General features: G+C 31.0%; 1 protein-coding gene across 3 annotated transcripts in view; it reads right to left on the bottom strand.

Moving 5' to 3' along the window:
* The window catches only part of LOC129960938 (serine proteinase stubble-like), an 82,442-nt gene that overhangs the window by 21,826 nt on the left and 37,293 nt on the right, over positions 1-23,323 (bottom strand). For all 3 annotated transcript variants that reach the window (XM_056074689.1, XM_056074690.1, XM_056074688.1), the window contains exons 2-3: positions 14,658-14,902; positions 483-653 (exon numbers count right to left, since the gene is read on the bottom strand). In XM_056074689.1, the coding sequence (XP_055930664.1) occupies positions 483-653; positions 14,658-14,902 (416 nt within the window). The remainder of the gene's footprint in view (positions 1-482; positions 654-14,657; positions 14,903-23,323) is intronic.

Below are 23,323 nucleotides of genomic sequence, written 5' to 3'. Positions count from 1 at the left end.
ATATGATGAGATTAACCTAACTGATGGTGACACCAGAAAGGTTTCTTCTTTCAGAAAAATCTGGGAAAGCATATCCCTAAATTTCATCCGAGACAAACTAACGCTTCCACTTTCTTGCCTGCCCCAAAATTCTACTAGAAAAAGGAAACTTTAATCTTTGTAATGAATATCAAAATTTGTAAAATAAATTAAGCTCATTACAAATTAAATTTTATAATTCTCTGATCTTTTCTCTCATTATTCCGATCTATCCTCTCAACGTTGATTGTAATGTACATATCTGAATTTTAGAAGCAGATTTTATACAAACGGTGCTTATTATTCTGTTTTGTATTAGGCAAATACTATTTCTAGTTAAGCTATGCTAAATATTTGTTAATTAAAACTTTATGTCGCAAAAATAATAAAGGGTCCTCGTTAATGAAATTCGCCTATCAAATGTAAAAAGTAGAGACTGAGCAACTGTGGCTTGAATTACTGACCTGGTTCATTGACAAGATTGATCACAGATGGCACTATATTTCGGGGTACGCAACAACTCCATAGAAGTCCTCCGTTGCACAAATCAACAGGTCGTTTCCCTTGAAATACACAGCCTAATCCTATGTTACAAGAATAGCGAGTACCTTCATAATGACAACTGGAAGGCAGTGCTGTAAAATAAAAACAAAATAAACCATCAGAATTATACCTCTACAAAAAAAAAAAAAAAAAAAAAAAAAAAAAAAAATCTAATAAAATTATTAATCACTATATCAAATATTTGTCTAGAAGATGTTATTTCATTTGAGTTTTAAAACTAGAATAAACCAAAGAATTGTAATTAGTATTGTTTTACATTATTTAACTTTTTTCAGGATATAAAATGCCTTTTTCTATGCCATAACTGAAAATGGATAAGATATAACTAAATATCCAGGATCTACATTGTTTAGTGTGTATTTAAACCTTACAACTTTAAATGACGCTCATTCATTCTCAGAATTTCTACTTTAAGTCTTCCTTTGCCAGAATCGAACTGAAAAAAAAAATGCTATCAGATCTCCTTTTAATTGTCATTTCAATTCCCAGAGATGGCGCGAAAAATAAGTTACTGAAGTAATTTATTTTACTTATCTGGAAACATAGGTTTAATGGTTGAACATGTTACAATTTTCACTTTTGTTGGGTTTTAATAATAAAATACGAATTTTAATCCTGTATTAGATAGTGAATTTGTGAATTCTTTACTTCATATTCTTAATGAAATTGGTATACAGAATGAAATAACTTATCACGGTTAGTTTGTAGGCATTTTATTTTCATAGGCTCATATATTTACAAACCCAGCACATGATATTTTAGTAAAAAACAAATAATAGAGGGCGATTCAATAGAGATATACTAATTTCGGCTACTAAGGTAATGAAAAATACGTTACAATAACTCACCCTAGATGGCAACACTGAAGCAATAAGTTACATCAACACATCATTCATTATTAAAATTACAATTTTTATATAGAATTATTAAACATTATAAAGAATAAACAAAATTCACTTAAATTCTATTTCATCGTTGTCAGCAAATTTCTCATAAGCTACAATTTACGTCGGAGAAGGGCTATTTAGAAAACGAAAGCAACAAGTGTTAACTTGCGAATCCACAACTTTCTTCGTATGCATTTTTATAAATGTACTGTCGGAATGTGTATTATTAACTGTATGCCATTGGTGAATAATAGTTACTAAAGAACCTATTAATGTGGATCTTCGACGATTTTTTTGGCGATTACTCGCTCAGATGCAATTAATACAAAAATACCAGAAAACCAATTTGTATTTTAGACGTCTTTTTTCAGATCGATTTAAACTAAAATCTGGCACAGAACTGCAATTATAATCGCATAATCACTTGCATAATCGCATAATCACAAAAAAATTATCACGTTTACATGTTTGTGAAAAACGGCCGTCACCGAGAGACGGCCAAATCCTTGACAGATATGATTCCAGACTTGAAAACTATCTACACGTTAGATGTTAAATTTGTGTGAGAAATGTTATTCTTCTAGCTTTTTTGTTTTCTATTTACTGTGCTAACTTATATTCAGATAGCGGAACACAGGAACAGACTTCCTGAAGAATAGATTTCGTTCGAAATTTGTCAAACCTACAAATTAGTTGTAAAGACCATATACCAAATTTCATTCGCTTTGCTCAAAGCGTTTTCGAGTTATTGTGTTCAGAGTAATAGATATATTTCCAAAAGTCTTTTTCGGATTCTGGGAGTTTTCAAACGTGGAGGTTCGTCAAAATCTCGAGTTCAAATATTTTGAAGATTGGAGAACTTGCTCTCAGTATAATTCATACACAAGAACGCAAAATATTTTGAAGATTGGAGTACTAGCTATCTGTATAATTCATATACAAGAACGTAAAAAATCGTTAAGTTTATTTTCTTTTAGTGGTACAAAAAAAATCGAGGCACTTTTCTGGACATATAACCGGAAATAATCGAATATTATATGACTAAAATTTTATTAACAGTTTCTGAAAAAATACTAATAATTTACCTAGTTTCCGTGATTAGTACAGTGTTATAATTTATTGTCCACAGAAATATGTCTTAAATAATAATTGAAAAAAATGAGAATTTCTGAAGGTATAGGCTGAAATTTTTACGAAAAAACCTGTTCCAAAATCACTAAACCATTGAAACAAGCGTAACACTTATGCATGCAAATTAAGCATATAAAGTGGAATCTAGTACAAAAATTGAAGAGTTTTTAAAATGAATAAAACAGATAATAGGAAATAGGGTCGAACTCTTCTTCAAATTACTGAAGAGGAACTAATGAAATTTTTGAAGGTGATTCTAATTAAACTGATTGATTTCATTTGTAACATTTTCTGCATGACTGATAATTCTCGAGTAATTTATGGCGAAGTTTTTTTTGGGTTGATTAGGATATTTTTCTAACAGATTATTACTCATTAGGGAGAATGACCTGAATACTAAATTTTTTGCAGGGAATATCAAAATTCTCTAAAGAACTAATACAAAAAATTAAACAAAAAGTAGTACATGCTCTGTTAAAAAAATATTATACTGTTACTAAGAGTATTTTTTAAAAGATGAATAACTACTACTTCAAATAACCTTTAATGTATGTCAGTGGAGTATGAATAATAATAGCTACATCCACATCCTAGTTACTTCCGTCCTTTCTAATAATAGGGGTTTAATTGAATGACTGTCGTCGCGGCAACAGGGCACAGGAAACTGAGGTTGGAGTGCTAAATGTCATCATAGACTGCGGCCTAACCTCTTATATAGTAGGTATATTCCTTCATTAAAGTGAGGTTTCTCGCTATGCCAAAAAGGAAAGCAATTGCATACCACTGAACCAGTGACTTTCGTGTCCCCCGGTACGGGAGTATGAATTATAATTATATATATATCTGACAAACAAATGCTCACTGCTTTTAATTACGACGAACGTGAGGTACTATGCTAGCTAATATTTTGCAATGTTTAGAAAACCAATTGTTATGTGAAAGAATAGTGACTGTATGTACAGAAAACCATTTATTTTCAATGACTCTAAAATATTGATTATGCTTCAGAAAAAGCAATTTTTTATAGAATTTGCAAAAATAATAATAATTTGATACAGTCTAAAACCTCTACACTTCCATGTAAACAAAATCTTTCACAAGAAAACAAACTGCTATATAAAATACAGTTCAAGAAGAGTTATCAAAAATTACAGTTTTAAATCTTTTCCAATAGACTTGACACAATTATTTTTAGGATATTGAAAGTCGAAAAAATGTTTGCTAATTCCTCTTCCCTTTCTTGACGATAAAAAGTTATTGTAACAAGTGGTTGTCTCTTAGTTTTTACAAATTTGTATTATTGAACTGATTTTGAACTTAATTATTAAATTTTATTAATATGTGAATTTTATTTTTGCTTTTGTGCTGCTTGTAATCAATTTCATATAAAACGTAAATAAAATCTTATCCGCTCGTAGTTCGCAATGCATAGTTATTGCATCAATCTTGATTATGGCAGAAATTTTTCCATCATGCGACATATGACATAAAGCCAACAAAAATAAATTTGCAGCATCAAAGTTTAAAAATGCTTATCTAGGTAAAACATATACATATACATGTATAGGCTAGTATAAAATAGCATTATTTGTAGCAAACTGTTAGCGCAGACATGTTTAAGTCTGATGATGCATATTACATATCACAATTCTATTTATACTTTTGAATTCAATGCATATTACTGTTTTAGTACCATCCCGTTATGTTATATTATGACAAATTTGTTTGTTTCGAGGCTTGCTAGAGCTATTTAGGGGAGCACATCCTAATATTTTGAACGTGTGGTTCTATGAACCGGTAGCTTAGATTATTAATTACTAAGGCGCAACGTTCTCCTAACAACACGAAGTTTGCCATATGATGCATGTTGACTATTTCCCTTAGAAAGCTCTATGATCCCCCTTTTCCACTCCGAAATATGCTGATAAAATAAGTGATCTCAATCAGCTATACCCTTACCAACAGCTATTAATACATGAGAACTTTGTCATAGGAAAGCTTTTTAGTATACTGAAGTCGATAACAATTGAAGTTTACTACGATAAAAACGTGTTGTGTCAATAGGCTTATTCATAAAGTCCTGAACAGTATAAATTAAATATTGCTTGTAGTATAATAAAAATTAGTGTTAAAATATAGAAAATTTAGCATCTACATTGACTATGAAAATTAGGTTTGATAAAAATAAAAACAGAGCTTTTTATTGCTGGATAAAACTATTGCTTAAATTAATTTTTGCCTGAAAAATTCAAGTTGTCCAATCATTTCAACATTATTATAAATTAAATCCTTATTTTTTTACAATATTGAAATTCATTTTTCTGTTGCAATTGTAAAATGTGTAACCTATTTCTTCCTTATCGAAGACTTATTTTCTTAATCATTCGTTTCTGATACCGTTTTCAGTTCTACTCTTTGAAAAAAGCTCTTAACATCATTGGACTCCATATCTTTTTATGTTGTTACACCCGAATAAATGCTTGAATAAATAACTGTTATTGGTATTTTTTGTATGCGGAATGATATTACATCTTTAGTTGAATACAAGAACTCGTAATGACATCTTTGAGTATTACGATTGCTATAATCATGAGGTAACTTCTGTTATTTTTATTGATGTGAAAGGTCAAGCATGTGTGTAATTTATTTTTAACTATTTGTTACCCGGCACATTGCTGCCGCAGAAGAAACAATTTTGGAAATATCGTTTGAAATTTGAAATTGCTATCTTGTTTAATTAGGAGTGACAGGTATAATATTTTTTTCGTGTCGACAATGAATGCATTCATTGAAATTGAATGATATATAAAGGAGAAGTATAAATAACATTTATTATTTTTTTAAACTTAATATTGTCTACCCTAAAGCGCTTGAATAATAATGTTTTTCAGTTTTCAGCAAAAATAAATTTCTTGGCTGTCCGACTCGTGAGCATCCAACATAAATGCAAGCAATAAGTTGACAAAATTTTATCGCAATCGGATGGACGGTACGACAGCGCATAAAATACGAACAAACAAAAATTCATTTTTATATATTAGATTTAGGAATTATAAATGTGATAAAACTTTTAAAGAAAACACGTCTATTTATCAAGTTCCTCTAACAAAAGTTAAAAAAAGATTTAATAAAAGCAAATTAATGTTTAAATGTGAAAACTGGCTATTAAATTTTTGACGTTATTGGATTTCTGAAGAACAAGAATGTAATTAGCCGTGATTGAATTGCTTCGATTTCACAAAATGTTTTAAAAATAACTGATTAAATTCGCTATGAATGCGCGAATAAAATTTAATTGAAAAGGAAAATCAAATAAAAAGGATAAGAGGAACTACTCACAGATAAGAATACTTGTGTTTAATATAACACAAAAATAGTAGTTCTTAAAGTCAAAAATCCTGCATATTTGTTTTAGTACGAAAAGCGTTAATATTGTAGCAATAACTTCAGGATTTAAAAAAAAAAAAAAAAAATAGGGAGAGAAATAACGTATCGCGATTGGAAATCAAATTTCTGGCAAATACATCGTTCTTAATTCGTCAGAGCATTACATAACAATTATTACATTATCTATCAAATATCATTTTCTTTTAGGTAAATTCCTTATAAGATTACTACCTATTTTTATGGACAAATTCTGCAAATCTTCTTCGATCACGATCCCCAAACCAAAATCGCCTTTTATTTACAAGTTAAAAGTGTATATATAGACACCAATTAGCAATTAAAATTGAAGAAAAACTCTAATTAGAAAACCACTGCAGAGATAAAAACACGAGAAACTTTAGGGGCCACGGTGGCCTCGGGTCTGAGCTTCGGAACCGGAGAGCTTCAAGTTTGAGACCCGATTCCACCGAAGAACCGTCGTGTAAACGGGCCTGATGCCCTTTACATCCGTAGGTGCCAAAAGTCCTTTCGCTGGTGTGATGCGGAAGCTTGGAGAGGGGGGTACAGGCCCAGGCGTCGTCTTCTTCATCTGGCTGTGGTTCCAAATTACGACGTCCGTCCTAAAATAGCCCTAGTGTTGCTTTAAAACGGGACGTTAATATAACTAAACGAGAAAACTTAATAACCCACATGGGTATATTTATCAATAAATTTAGAGAATATTTCAGTTTCTTTTTTATTTTTAATTCTTAAGCTACTAATTTACTGAGTTGATTGATTTATGTTAACTTAATAATATTTTTATTGATAATCTTTTTTATATATTATTATGTTGGTGCTGAAGGGAAAGAAACTTTTTTATCACCGACTTCTCCGAACAACATCGAAATAGGCAGGCGTTCGTTCCGATTTTTCCCTATTTAAGAAGCAACTTGGACTTAATCGCTATTTGCCATGTTAATCAGTTTTATTCCAAAAATGTTTGTCAGTTCTTTGTAAATATATACGCCATTACATGGTTGGACAGTTGCATTGGTGCATTCACTGCTTTGGTATGTTTTTTTAAAAATTTTTTATTCTGTTTCTTTAACTTAATCTTTATAACCTCAAATTTGAGTTTTTAACCCTTAAATACATAGTAATGTAGATCTGCATCGCATGTTTAAAATTTCATACAATTTTATGTAGCGACCTTTGTATAGGTTTTTTTCTAATTTTAACGTTACCAAAACTATTTTGTAGTTTCCCAACGCAACTAAAAACTTTGACAGTTTATTTTTTTATATGTGACAATTTTCATTGTTGGTGAATTATCTGAGTACAGTTTCCTTTCGGCAGGTGTTACGAATTACGATTATTTATATAAAAAAGTACTAAAAACATGCAGGAAAAATTGTTTTTGGATAGAAACAAGGTAAGAGTAACGAATAACATTTATATTTTTGCGTATTGATACATGTATGCAAGAAAAATGTAGCTTTTTTTTGCGATGTAAAAATACTTCAATATGCAAAATCGGTTCTACATAAGTTCATTAAACCTAAAGGTTCATCTCATCCTTCGCTGTGTATAGATGTACGAAAAGACGGCGTTGGTCTCGAACCTATATTTTCAAACAGATTGAGGTGTAAAATTCCATTATATAAGGCTACCACACAATAGTCATGAAGCAAATGCAATGTCTGTTTATGTTTAAATGCTAAAAAGAATTGTTTCATGAATTTTCATGTTTTGTGATGTGATGAGAAGTGTTATTTATGTTTGAAATATTATTATGTTATTTACGTTTGAAATATTATTATGTTATTTATGTTTGAAATATTATTATGTTATTTATGTTTGAAATATTATTATGTTATTTATGTTTGAAATATTATTATGTTATTTATGTTTGAAATATTCTACTATTTTACGTAGTAGATTTATAAAACTCAAGGTCTGATTGTTCACAACGGTGTAGAAAAATGTTTTTTCAAAATTAAAAAATAAATTATTTGGTTTTTTTTCTTTTTGTATTTTTTCCATTAACTACGCCCATTTCTTGGTTGATTTCAAATTTTATTTGCAAACAATAAAAATTCTTGCATTTTTAAGGGTTAATAATTTTGAGTTCTGAGAAAAGTGTTTTCTTCTCCACTGACGAAAATGTTAGAAAGGAGATTGCTATGCGTGGATTCTTTTTGTTTCCTTTGTTTTCATCTGTTTCTATTTATAACGAAAGGATCTCGAGACATTTAGTTAATTCAAAATTTTTAGAGACGATCGCGATGAAGTCCGACCCAGTGTCAAAACAATTTTTAAAAAGCGAAATGGGAATTGCGAACAGTTCTCAATAAGAAAGAGGATTTCTTTTCTCTGCATGATTCGTACAACGATAAGGTATTTGTTTCGCAGAACCAGCGAAGATGGAAATTCTTTTCTTGATTAAATTCTAAAACTTTTTAGACTATTAATTTTCCTTAAAAATAATCCAATTAAAAAAATATTTTCAAATGCATCGACTTTTAATCGATTTATTAAAATTTTAAAAGAAAGTCTAAAAATAAAAATCATTTGAACACAATATTGTTAGTAAAATCAAAAACATTTCCTTTCACCTGGCACTCATTTTTATATTTTTTCGCCAGATATTCATTCACCTAAGCACTCCTTTTTATATTGTTTTAATTGATCTCAATAGAAAAAATATAAAAATAAATAATAAACAACAATAATTTGCTTCCTTTAATTTAATTATAAGACAAACAAATAAAAGCAATTGAAAATCTCGAAATATTACATATTTCAATTGTTCTAACAGACCATTATTTTCTATTACTTAATTTAATTTTATTAGCACTTTTGAATTTTTATTGAAATAAAAAGACAAACGAAATTTGCTGGAATTGAAACATGGCACCAATGAAAATTCTTTTTGAAACATTGAAAAACTCTGTTGAGAATTCTTTTAAAATTTTGAAGCATACACAATTTTACTACTTTTTCAATGGATTTGTGGTAGACACAGTAATACAGCAGATACACAGATACTAACTCGTTTTTGAAGAACCACAAAAGATCAATAGAACTTGATGAAAATATGGACACGACATGATGATAGAAATGATATAGCCACTTGGAAGATCAAAATTAAATGAATTTTTGAAGAAAATTTTACAGAATTTGCACATTGTTATGCACTGTCGTGTGCGAGATGTATTCCAACAAATTAAAAAAAAATTTCCAGTATCAGCAATTTTTAATTTACGACGGCGCAAAAAATCGGAATCCATAGATTAAGAAACTACAACTTTTGTTTAAATTTTTTATTCCATAATAATGATAATAAATATTTTTTTCGATATTTTTCCGAAAAAAAATTTTTTTTCTTTCATGGAGAGATTTCTCAAGGTCACAGCTCTCCTACCTATTCTTGCAGAATAAAAATTTCCAAATAAATCTGTTGAATTTGTATCTTGAGTAACAATTTATTTTAATTCCTCTTTCTCTGTGGAAAGAAAAATGCATTTGAAAAGTCAGTTAATCTCATGAAAGGTACTGTCCTGTACCTTTTTCTTGATTACTTGTTTTCTGATATATTATTATTTTGTCCAGAATTCAATAACTGCTTTCGATCTTTTTGTAATTATTGTTACTAGAATTTTAATACTTGATCTTACTTTATTATGAACTTTTTTTTGACAGTTCCCATTCATAACATATGTTAGGGCTCGCTCCTCTAAATTCAATCAAAATCAATCTTTTAGGAAGAAGCGTTGTTAGTAGTGTTTTAAGCTTTTAAATATGCATATGAAAACAAACAGATGTTTTTCAACTGCAGATGTAAAAATCATTATATACAATCGCCCACCACTGTCTGTAATGCTGGGTAGAGTAAAAATATCCCCACCCTTTCAGTCTGCATCAAATTCCAACTTCCGTTTTGGCGCCTAACAACCGAGACATTTTCTTTTATGTTTAAATTGACTGACTTACTGGTGTGTGCTTAAAGCTAGCATGAATGTAATTTAGTTATGGGATCGTGAATTTCACATTTTATTTACATTTTACAAGTTGAATTACATGCTGAATTTCAGAAAAAGTTAACAAACTGACGTCTGAAATGTTTATTATTTTAGTGAATATTATAGAAGGTGAAGACCGATTTTCAAGGTAACAAAACTTTTATAGCTTACATATACAGGGGGATTCAAATTAAAGTATTTCTATTTGGGACCGCTAGGAGAAATATGGGTCTTCGATTGGTTTAAGGTAATGAATACGAAACACGGCACTAACAATAAAGGTCAGAATACGAGGTAAAAATGTAATAAACTTCACTACACAACACAATCTTTCGTTAGTAAGAAATTTCAATGACAGTAACAAACGGAGGACAGCAAAAACAGCAAACGAAAGTTTCACAGATGGTTTCACTGTGGCCACCTTGCTTCAGGGCTAACATGTTACACCGTGTTATAACATGATTTACAGCGGCATATAACAGATAGGGTTCGATGTTGCATACGAGCAAGAGGATCTGGTTCTTCAAATCTGCCAGATCTCTTGTGTTTCCTTGATAAACTTTATCTTTGAGGTAAACCAAAAATCACAAGGGGTTAGGTCAGGTGAACGTGCATGCTATCTTGTAGGAAACGCACAACTGATAAGGTGATCCTCAGTAAAATGACATAGCAGCAATTGTTAAACCACGCGTGCCATGTGAGGAGGAGCACCATCTTGTTGGAATATTGTTACAGTGAGGCATCCGAGCTACTGGAGTTCTGGAATGACAAAAGTTTGCAACATATCCCTATCACATGCTGCGGTTACGAAATAGGTTGTTGGTCCCTATGGAGTGATTTCCTCAAAAAAAAAAAAAAAATGTCCGAATCAAAGAGGTCGCAGTGAAGCCGATCCATACAGTAACACGCGATGAACGCAAGAGCATTTGTTGAACCTGGTGAGGATTCGCAGTGGACTAGATACGGCAGTTTTTGGTGTTCCTGTGAAAGTGAGCCTCATCAGTCCATAGGATGTTCCACGGTCAATTCTGTACCATCTTCATCTGTGCCAAAGAAAGTTAATGCGAACGTTTCATGCACATCGTTATCGGTTGATTTTAACTCTTGCAAGCGATGGATCTTATACGAACCATCGCTTTGAGTGCTATCCTCATGCATCTCCAAACTGTTGTGTATGGCAACTCCAGTTTCTATGATATGGCGCTAACACTAGATGTCACTGCTGTGTTCGAATTGGTTTGCTCAAAACAGAGGTTGCGACGTCTTCAATCACCTATGGTATCCGTGTTATGCCCACGACCTGTTTTAACAGCAAAGCTGTCTGTTTCCTCGAAACATTTGACCATTCGCCGCAGAGCGCAAGGTGTTATTGGACCCATCCGCAAAGATTTCTGTCCTCGGTACAAACGAAGCGCTTTGGCAGCGTTATTGCTGTTTTGGTAAAATAAGTTTAGTAGCAACGCATGCTTCGGCAAAGAGAGAACCATCATCGTGGCTTAAGAACGGAACCTGTACGCACAGCTTTTTATCTATTACGAAAGACCTTTTGCTCGCTTATTATGCAAATTTTGTCCTCCTGTGCAGCTCGCAATGTCGAACCGAACTTTCGTCTAGCTAGTGAAATTTATCATCTAAAGTGCACTACGAATATTTTAATATTTAAAGCACTGTGTTAATATGTATAAGATTTTCATTAGTTAATTTGTGACAATCATATCTGAGATAATGTTAACAGGATAGCAGCCCGGCTAGATAGGTAAATTTTCTTGTGAAATAAGAATGAACTTATAGTAGTTTCCGGCTATATTTCAGATTCTGTGGTTTTTATCTCTGTCCCAATTAGTTCAAAGGGGAACCAGATCTTTCCTAGATTACATGAGAACATAAAACACTGCATTTAAGCGCCAAATAAATTTGCCAATGAAGCTCATAACCAAATATCCAAAAAAATAAGTTATAGAAATTTCACTGATAGAACCTATGTCAATCAGCTAATTTTTTTTTTCTTAAATAAAATTTGATCCTCTTGATAGCATTGTTCTAGAAATTTTCTTCTGTGTAAATGATTGCAACTGATAAGTAAAATGAATACAACTAACGCAGAAATAACGATTGCAGATTACCCGGTTACGATTTCGATCTAATAAGTTTCAAGATTTGGGGACATCTTCGGACAGCGCGTTATTCTGAAACATTGCGATTCGAGATCTCACTGAGAACTTAAAGCATGGGAAGAAAAAAAAAAAAAAAAGATACTCGAAGATGTCTAAGTTACTGTGCACTAAAAAATGGGTAAAAAAAATTATGTAATAAATTATTCTTCGATTGTGCCCACAAAATTCAATGAACGCAGATGAAAAAAGGTGTTAACAACTTCTCACTAAAAATCATGAAGACATTGACTTATTGAAATGCTTGCAAGCTAAATTCTACCTTTGCCTATTTTTTGTCTCTCTTTCAGTATGCCTAAAGTTGAAATGGTCCTATACAGTACACTCCCGAGTATCCAGTTAGCGACTAGCCAGCCTGGTTTTTCAAAAAATAAAAGCTGTAAATTTTGACTGTTATCTTAGGGTTATTTTTCTTATCTGTGTATCATTTATCAGTGAAAAATAAAATATGTTTGAGCCAATTTTCTTAAGAACTAGACTTACGATTTACGTTAATGTTTTGTTTATTTCCTGCATTTAAATCATTGCAGAATTTATCTTAGGTCGTGAACAGTTTATATTCTTTAACTTACTTGTTCTCTAATAAATTATTGAAATATGCATTGCAATATATAAACATGTATAAACTATCAGTACAGAGCCTTCTAACGTAGCGTTCTAATTCTAAGAAGCATTTTATTAGTTGAAACTTTTACACTTAAAAGGCAGTATAAAAATTAATTTTTGTGACTTCTTATTATTGACTTCTACAGGAGTCACAGTGTTTCCATAGAATTGCCTATTTTATTTCATGAGACTTTGAATCTGGAAGTAAATATCTAATTGTAATATTTAAGCAAATAAGTGCTTGCTCCTCTTTTTCTGGAACATCGAACTATTTTAATTCATCGACAAGTTGATGCATGAAAACCATGGTGATGATTAGGAATTAAATTTGCGTATTAAAAATTAATTAAATTAAATTAATTAGGGAATTAATTAGGAATTAGGGAATAAACGCAGGGAATTAAAAATTGCGTATTGAAATTTCACTTAAATTTCTCTACTTCGTAGGGAATGTGTGCTCAAGGTTACAGGCCGATTTTCTAAAAGTAAATTGTACTACTTTTAAAATGTTAAGCATTCAATATATATAATAAAGAGTAATTAAAAATTTAAAAATAAATTAAAAACAATCAATTTTCCCTGCTGTTTGCAGGAAAAGATTTTAATCCATTTTATTAATTTTTTCTCATCATATTTCTCACGATTTTGCAAATTTTCCGCCATACAGAAAACATGGGAGATTTTTTTTTCTCTCTCCTCCTTACAGTATATATGGTCCTTATCAGTATTTGTAATATTTTTCATTCCAAAAATATTTTAATTATTTGTAAATATATTAGACTGTAACAAACACAGATTTTAAACGAGAGTTTCAAAAATGTCAAATTTTTTTATAAAGAAATTTATAAGATCTTATTAAAAGCAAATGACTCTTTACAAAAAGCACAAAACATAAAAAAGATGATTGTGATGAAGAAATTTTAGATGATAAAGAGGAAATGCTCAATGAAGAAAACATTATTTAACATGTATTACTATACTATACTTAGACTGAAAAATTGCTTTAATTATGAAATATCGGTCTTAATAAAATAAATGTAATAACATTGTACCTTCTTTTTTACTTTTTGAAGTACGTAGTGCTCAAAATATAATTATTGTAACAGTCTAAAACTCGAACTCGAAATATTTATTAATCTCCGACGGAGTAACCGAAAAAATACATTTCTGGAGTTGTTTGCCTGTGAACAAGAAAGTTCATGTACTCAGACCCATCCACACAACGTGCGCGCTCACGCATGCACTCGTTATAAACCGTGTCAAGCTAGATGGATGGAATTTGGAATGTCAATTAGACATAGAAATCGTAGATCTCTATCATATTTTGGACTCAATCCATATAGGAGGAGTTTGTCCGTCTGTGCACGTTCTAGCATAATGACTAAAAAAAGCAACGAACCAGATAGACGAAATTAGTTTATTTATACTAAAATTAGATATCTGTACCAAATTTTGTGCAAAGTTCATCAAAGGATACATTGTGTTTGTATCTTATTATGGGAATGCGAGGCAACTTAAATATGGTTTTTAAATAGAATTAGGGTGTTTTTTTTAATCAAATTTTAGGCAGAATCTATCTGTAAGAGGAAATACGTTTTAAAAATACCTACTGAATTTTCTTTTCAATACGACCAGGCTTAACACTAACAAATATACGAGAAAATCGAAAAGTGAACACACTCACTGGTTGTACTAATTTTTTTGCATATCATGGACTTGCATACCGCGGCACAATCATGCTATATAAGTTACCTTCATCTACATAAAATTTTATACCACATTTCAAAACTATGACTGCATTAAAAATGATATACGCTTTCCCAATTAACATTTCAAGTACATTATGCCAATACAGAAATAAATATTTCTTTAAAAAATATTTTACTTACATTGAAGGTACTGTGCCACATTCATCATGTTATAGAAGAAATTCTGGTCAAGGAATTTCTGTGGATTGTTCGAGGAGACTGGTATATCCAGGTTCTTGAGAGGCGTTTTGTGAATGACACGTCCGGGGTCATTTTTTCTTGTTTCTTCGTGAAAGGAGGATCTCAAAAAGAAAGGGCTGTACGCTTCTGTGGTGCTGGCTGTCTGAATGAGTATTAGCAGCACGAGCACCGTTCGCTCCAGCATCCTGAAAGGAAAACATATTTTAATCAATGATATAGTAACAGTATCAATCTGCATGATGTTTTGTTCACTTGACAAATATACTGTCTGACATTTTTCTTCTTATAAGATGACCGTATATGTACAAAATGAAATTGGAAAAAGGCATTTAGCACTCTTCATATCAAATAGAATCGACTCCATTACGATGCAGTATAATAATTTTAATAGAAAGATGGAAAAGAAATTTAACTATGAAAATTCAATTAAAAGAATTTTATTTACAAAATAATTAAAATTTGTATAACGTTTTCAGCATATTTTAGTGCAGAGTTTCTTAAATATTGACTGCAGAGCTTCGTGGCATTGGCTGTTCGTATACTTTCTAAATGAAATTGTTATGGATTCAGATGAACTGATTGCTTAAAGAATTTTCTTGTCTTTTTACTTATTTAGCTGAAACATATATAAGTTAATTTGATGATGGATTGAACACACAAATATCGTACATTCAGCTTTTATTGTATTCCGTCCGATTCATTTGTTGCCGTACTGATACAATTTTGACGAAATGTGATTTACTCCTTTAGTGAAAATTCAACAGAATAGTCATTGCCATATCTTTGGACATAATTTGCAGATGTAATAACATGGCAGGAATTAAATAATATTAATTGCATATATTTCTAGACAGATTTTTGAGTATTCAGAAAAAGTAAAGTATTTTAGCACGGAATATTTTTTTTAAATAGAACTTTTCTGTAGAAAGATGATTAAAAATCAAGATTTTATGTCATTTGTCATCACCAAAATTTACAAGATTAAATCTACCTTACTGTTCTAAATAACTATAAAGGAATTACCCTCACCTTAACTTAGCACCTGAGGTAATTTGAATGACAATCGACACGGCAGCAGAACGCAGAGAATTGAAATTGAGTCGTAAGAATAATCACCGGCCGCGGTATATTCCTTCCCGTAGGAAGTATGTCTTATACAAATACATAGTGGAGGTAATTTAACTCCAAAACATTGCTATATCTAAAGAAAGCGAGAATTGGTGACTTGTTTTGGTCTACACTTACTTACCCGTGGTACTCCACAATGGAGATTAGTTTTATTAACGTCCCGTTTAAAGCAACACTAGGGCTATTTTGGGACGGATCTCGTAATTTTGAACCTCTGTCAGATGACGAGGACGACACCTGAGCTGGCACCCACCCCCCTCTCCACACCACGCCACACCAGCGGGAGGACGTTTGGTCATGACGGATTTAACGTGCAACAGACCCCCTTACTCGACGGTTCTTCGGTGGAATCGGGAAACGAACTTGAAACCCTCCGATTCCAAAGCCGAGGCCTTAAAACCAGGCCACCGCGGCCCCCACTCCACAATGGAATGAGGTTGTATGTCAATTTTATTTAAGAGAGAACTGTTTGATCTCTCCAACATTCTGATAAGCTTCTTCTCTTGAATATGTTATTCGATTCATGAGTTTTCAAACTGATTCCAAACAAACACTCAGTTGCTGATATTTTGAAAACTGTAAGTGGAGTTTGCTTAGAGTTAGCATTAGACTTTTCATCTAATGGTGAGTAGACAAGAAATATCTATTGCAAAATCAATATGATCATTAAATTTTGTTTAAATACTGGTTAAAAATTCTACATTTTGAGCTCCTAAAAACTGTTTACCCTACTTCCAAGCGCTACCTACGAAAATTTCTCTTGCATGGAATTGTTGAACAGAATTTAAAAGTAATGCGAATTTTTATTAACTATTGCGGCTGTATTTCTATCACAAATAACAAATGATTTAAAATAATCTTTGTAATTGAAAATATACTTTAAAAAATAAAAGAATTTTGGAAAACGATTAATATGGAGAAAAAAATTGGGAACCATACTATTAGAAATGTCAATTCGTTCATTAGTTGCATGTGGCAAATATTTCATGTTTAGTATTGGTAAAATCATGATATCGTATTTAGAGAAATAAATGAAAATATATCTCAAAGGGAAGATATCAACCGAAATTTTCATCTAGCAAAAAAAGTATTACATTAAGTTGGATATGGACTATATTTGTTCTATTTGTACATATCGGTACTGCTAAAGTAGCCAGAAGAGTAATAATTAATAATATACAGGGTCCAGTATTGATTCCTTGTACCAGCTTAGTCCTGTTTCTGAATCAGACGTACAGAACTATCCAACCTTTTAATTTTAAGTAAGAAGATTATATTAAAAATATTAATTTCATTGATTTTTAAAAATTTGCTATTGAAGAATTCTGCTCCGTGATTTTTATGAATAGAATCTAATCATTAGTTACTGTAAATCTTTTCATTTGAACGTGGGTATTCTTTATTCTGCAAGCAGTATTAAAAGTATGAATGGCAAAAAGACCAGAAGGCTCAGTTTTCAACTTAGTATACCCCTATATTTGATTATACAATTTGGTTACTTTAGATATATACAATAAAATCTCGATAACAGGGAAACAATTTTAAGTAGAAAGGGATAAAGCAAAACGGTTCTTCCTGTACGTCATCAATAGAAAAACGACTTCGTCTGTGGTAGCTTCAGTAGTTACGCGTCTACATGCGAGGTGTAGTAATCATAAGTGGTTCCACTTGATAGATAACGATTTAAACTGACTTTAATAGCAAGAAAAGAGGTTTAATTTTTAGGTAAAAAGAACATTTTAGACTGCTGCTTACAAAGAGAATAAAAATTAATTTAGAATGAACAATCTTAATGTAAAAATATCACTCAATTTACTGATTCATATATTTTGAAAACAACAAAGAAATTTTGTACAGATATCTAGTGAATTATGTATGCAGCGGAACTAAGCAGTGCATAATAGGAGACCCTCTTTTAATAAGTCGATTAATTTAGTTTCACATTTCAGGACATTTTTCTGTGGTCAATGATTTAATTTAGGTGAACATTTTAAAATAAATATTTACTTTATAAAAATTTGTTTTTATTTATCTAATATGATTTTAGATTTCCTGACATCCACATAATGGCACAACATTATTGAAGCAAACATTCGAGATTATAAAAATTCTGTTATCTAAGTGAATATAATGAAACGTATAAGAAATTGACCGATTATACTTCACAAAGTATTAATACTATCCGAATATTTTATAATAACATTTATTACAAATTTATTTGTTTGGTAACTAGGGAAATAAAATTCCCCACTCAGTATCTCGGCCATAGGGAGCTGCCTAGCTAGAAATCCGCTCTGCAAACGTGTAAATAAGATGCATCATTTCATTATAAACTTGTATTGCCTTCTTCAAAATGATTGATTTGTAAAATATCGCTATAAAGATTGGAAGAAGTTAGACATGAATTTCTCATTTTTATTGTTTATACGCACTTAAATCGCACAAATTCTATTCACTCATTATATGAGGGCCGCGGTGGTTTAGTGATAAGGTCTAGGCTTCGGAACCGGAGAGCTTCAGGTTCGAGATCCGATTCCACTGAAGAACCGTCGTACAAGCGGGTCTGGTGCACGTTAAATCCGTCAGGGCCAAACGTACCGTTTTGGTGTGGAAGCTTGGAGAAGAGGTGCCAGCTCAAGTGTCGTCCTCGTCATCTGACAGTGGTTTAAAATTACGAGGTCCATCCCATAATAACCCTGGTGTTGCTTTAAAACAGGACGTGGATATAACTAAACTAAAAACTCGTTATATGGGCAATGGAATTAATTCATCTTTGCTTGATGCATTTCATATCGATTTCATTTCGAAATGCATTGCGCATTTCGAAGAAGGAAAAAGATCGTGATTGCAGTAAGATAAATGATAAATGCGGTTACATTCATCATGAGATGCGAATTACTTTTAATAAGAAGTAAAAATTTGTCTATCATCATAGTTTTATTTATTTATTCTTGAAACCTGAGCTTAAATAATGTACAACTCAATTCTCATTCCTCTCTAAATTTGATTTTGAAGCTCAGAGAGAAACTGTGAAGGCTTCCATTTTCTAATCATAATTCGAAGTTGTCTCAAGATACTCCTCGTGTTGTTTCAAAACATTAATATAACAAAATTACAGAAAAATCAGTGCTCTAAGAACTTTTTAAAAAAGTAAATAAAACGTAGAGCATAATTAAAAATATGTAGAAAACATAATAAAACGAAATATAATTTAAACAAATTAATAAAAGAGAATAAAATGATAGAGCTAAATGACAAATGATTGCCAAAACATTCTACCAAGAATTAATATTCTGAATATCAAAAATCAAAAACAATATTTCAAAAAAAAACTTACTTGGATATAAAACACAATTTATTTTTTAAGAGAATGTTAATAAATATATATAATGACCGAGATAAAAATAATCGATAATGAAATTTTCTAAAAATACGAAAAAATATATTTAAATTTAAAAGAGAAGCAAAAAAATAACTGATCAAAACAGCTCATTTAATCGTTCATTTGCATAATAAAAACCTTAATTTTTTTAAAATTATATTTGTCTTAGGAATCTTTTGTATCTCTATAAGGCATTTTGTAATATATATATAAATAAATAATATAAGTGAAGGTCATTTTCGCAGTGTTTTAGTATTTATATTATTTGAAGCCTTTGATAAAATGCAAATTGAAGAACTTTTGCTTGTCTCAAATTTTAAGAGAATGCGCATTTCCAAGCATGCGATAGAAAATTTTAAGTCATAAAGCGCCAGCTCATGTGTCGTCTTCGTCCCGTGGTTGAAAATTACGAGGTCCGTCACAAAATAGTCCTTGTCTTGCTTCAAAAAATAAACAAACGGGATATTAATACGACTAAACTAAATTAAACGAAACTATTCTTAATAGACAAATTATTTTTTTATACTCAGATGTCTAAAACATCAAGCTGCACCACTTAAAAATTTTTAAGCATCAGAATTCTTAAACATTGGATTGAAACCGAACAAATATCATTCTGGTATGAAACAAGATACTAAAAAGTATAGATATCAAACTACGCCGAAATAAAAATTGCAAACAGGATACTAAAGAAAAGTTTAAAAAATAGAATTAATATTTCTCTAAAGAGAACATCACAATCAGTTTTACAGAACTCGGGTGTTTAAGCAAAATCTTTTTACTTAAAGATTACAGAAAACTGATTTTTAGATAAAAAAAAATATTATCACTATTATAAAATTTACATCATAAAAATTGTAGAAGTTTAATCGGAAAGGAGACTATTTGCATAACCATTGGATTTTTTTTTTTTTTTTTTATGTTCGAAACTTTCAATCTTAATTGACAATGTAAAACTCTGTTTTGTGGTTCTAAATCGTAGACTCAACAAAATTCCAAAATTTTGCTTGAGTGTAGAGATTTTTTTAAAGATTAGGCATGAAAAAAATTAGAATTTGGTAATTATTATATTAAAAGCTATGTTTTAAACAGATAACATATTTTTAAAAAAATATATTAGTTATAACAAACATAAAAATAACATTAAATGAAAAGGACCTAGTTAAAATGGATTGAAAAGATATAAAATTTGGAAGTTCCATTTTGAAGTGGGTTTGATTTTATTATCATGATAGCTAAGAGTTCAAAATTCTAATTTGCAATGAAAGCTTTGAGTTTGCATATCTGATGACAGAGGATAATCATTCTTGATAGACGAAGGATAAACGATCATTAATCTGATCGTTTGTCCTTCATCTATACTTATAATAAAGCTCAATGTGTGTGTGTGTGTGTGTTGGCGCTCTACAGGCCAGACCGTTTGACATACAGCTACCAAATTTGGTACATGTATACCTTGGAGGTTGGGAATGTGCACCTGGGGTTTCTTTTTTCGAATTTTTAATTAGAATTTTAATTATTAATTAAAAACTAACTTTCCCGCCAAAAAAATCTTCCATTTTCTACACCGCCAACTTTTCCGCCAAAAAAATCTTCCATTATCAACAGCGCCAAACGAGAAAGGCTTCAGTTTTTTTTTTCTCCCAACAGTAATGAGGCTACGGTTAAAATTTTTCGGCGGATTATTTCAATCGGTTCTGTTTATTTTCTTAATGTTTGATGCATTTAAAATTAAACATTGTTAATGAATCAATCTTTCAGATTCATTCTGAAGTACTTTTGAATTAAAATAAAACAGAATAAAGGAAATTAAAAATTTCTAATCCGCATAGCGTTACCCCAACTGGCGTAGAAAAAATCACGTATTTGCGTTACGTAACCGGCGAAGAAAATTCACGCATGCGCATTCTGTTCTGATTGTTGCCATGACAACGTTATCAATGGATGATTTAAATTATTTTGGGGTTAGTTGCATGCTTTTGTAAGTAAATTGTATTTATGTTAGTTATATATTTTTTGTATATGCTTATAGTTTTAAGTACATCGTTTTTTAAGTAGTTTTTTTAAAACCTATTTTCAACCGTTTATTTTAAACGATTCGTTTTATTTTCTTAGTGTTTGATGCATTTAAATTTAAACATTGTTAATTAATCGATCTGCTCATAATGAATCTAAGAAAATTTTGTTGACCAACTCTTGAGATATTACATAAATTTAAAAAGATATTCTTTAGTGCCCATAAAGTTTAAACGCTGAGTGACTCTATTTTCAGTAATAAGATTATAAAAAAATGCTTTGTTTCAGTAAAAAATATTATTATATTAATTGAAGATAAATTCTTTCCACTTTAATTTAAAGCATAAATTCTACAGGTGCTAACAGAAAATGAGAGAGATACATATTACGTTATGACTAAAGGCCTTTATAATATTATGAATGAATTATATGATAATCAAAATTTGAAGTTTTAAAATGTTTTGATGAAGTAGCTATTAAAGTAAAAATTGCATAAAATATTTAATTATTAAAATTTTAACGAACATTAAGATTGGCGAACTGGCTGGTCGCCAAAGGCGGCTAGTGTGTAATAAAGACGACTTTTCTGAAGTGGAAGAGATTTTTGATGATATTAATTATATTTATCGAGCATTTACTTTTGTCAAGGTATTATTGCAAATTATTAAATGTAATCATAGACACTCTTCATGCCGATTGGACTTGATGGTCGTATGTTTTTCGATTGGGCTTGAAATTCAGGACTTTTATTATGGGTCCTTTGGTTGATTTTCCTTCGCTGAACTTATACTGGTGATTACTACGCCTATTATTTTTTTGGAATGGTAGTTAAGATATTGCATGCTGAGTGTTTTTAGGATTTTGTCTATTATTGCGGGGAGAGATAGCGGACGGTATGATGATGTTTCTGTTTAGGATTTGTCGAATATCTGTTTGGATGTAGATTTGTTTGTTATTGGAACAGAATGATGTTGTCAATCTTAAAAGGATTGAGAAATTTTGTTATTTTGATGTTGTAAAAACGCTCCCTGAGAGGAAGTTCTTGAAGATTTCTTTTGCTATTATTTTATTGATCCCATCCGGTCCTGGTACTTTTGAAAGGTTTTGATTACTACGGATATTTCACTTTTTGGTGAATGGAAAGTATTTGCATGCTATATTGACTGGGGTTGGTTATGTTGCTATTGATAATAGGAAAACCTTTCTTCATATTACCCCGGTTATTTTGAGTTGGCCTCCAAATAACTTCTAGCTCTCTATACTTATAAGTTAGGTTGGAGGAATTGTTTCACTGAATACAGCTTTATAGTGGTTACTGTATAAGTTAGAATCCTTTGTGGAGAAGGATTTCCATTCCAATTCCTTTGCTTTTTTCACTTTTCATATATATAATATGACTTGCTCATATTTGCAGATCTGAATAAAACAAGACTGAACTTTTCCTTCTCAGTGTGTTAAGTTTTTTCATTTTAAGTTCTTGGTTATACCCGTTGGGTGGTGGGTGTAAAATGTTTCTTCTTAGTGCCATAGGATTTTTTTTTTTTTTTTTTTGCATGTTTCTTTTATTACGCTATTGCAGAAAAAAATGCTGTTTCATGATTTTTGTTTTGTATCTATTTATTTATGATGACTTCCTTTTTTTGATCGAAAAAGGGGTGAAGGTTCTTGAGACACTTAGTGTGATTACTTCTGTTATGTTTAAAGGATTAAAGAGGGTCGGGAAGTGATTGATGGCGGCCTACATCCTAGCTGACTAAGCTTGACAAGTTTTGTTGATGTAAGGAAGATTTTTCACGTTGATTAAGTAGCCGACGATTAAACAATCAACGAGGACTATTGAAAAAATAGCCTAATTATACTAAGTAATGGTTTCGAAGAGGAGAACTGACCTTTAGATAAATCAATAATCATGCCTACTTTACCAGGACAATGTACCGATCCACAATTCAGTTTCTGTGTATACTTCTTTGGCCAATTATCGGATTTTCGTTGTAGATTATACAACATGCTTATATGATATCAGCCTGCATGTTTTCCTTTTATGATAAAAATTAACTAGTATTTTCCTTTAAGATCAAAA

This window comes from Argiope bruennichi, chromosome X2, assembly GCF_947563725.1.
Source record: "Argiope bruennichi chromosome X2, qqArgBrue1.1, whole genome shotgun sequence".
NCBI classification, from domain to species: domain Eukaryota; kingdom Metazoa; phylum Arthropoda; class Arachnida; order Araneae; family Araneidae; genus Argiope; species Argiope bruennichi.
Note: the sequence above shows the minus strand (reverse complement) of the source record. Positions and strands in the feature narration are given on the sequence as shown.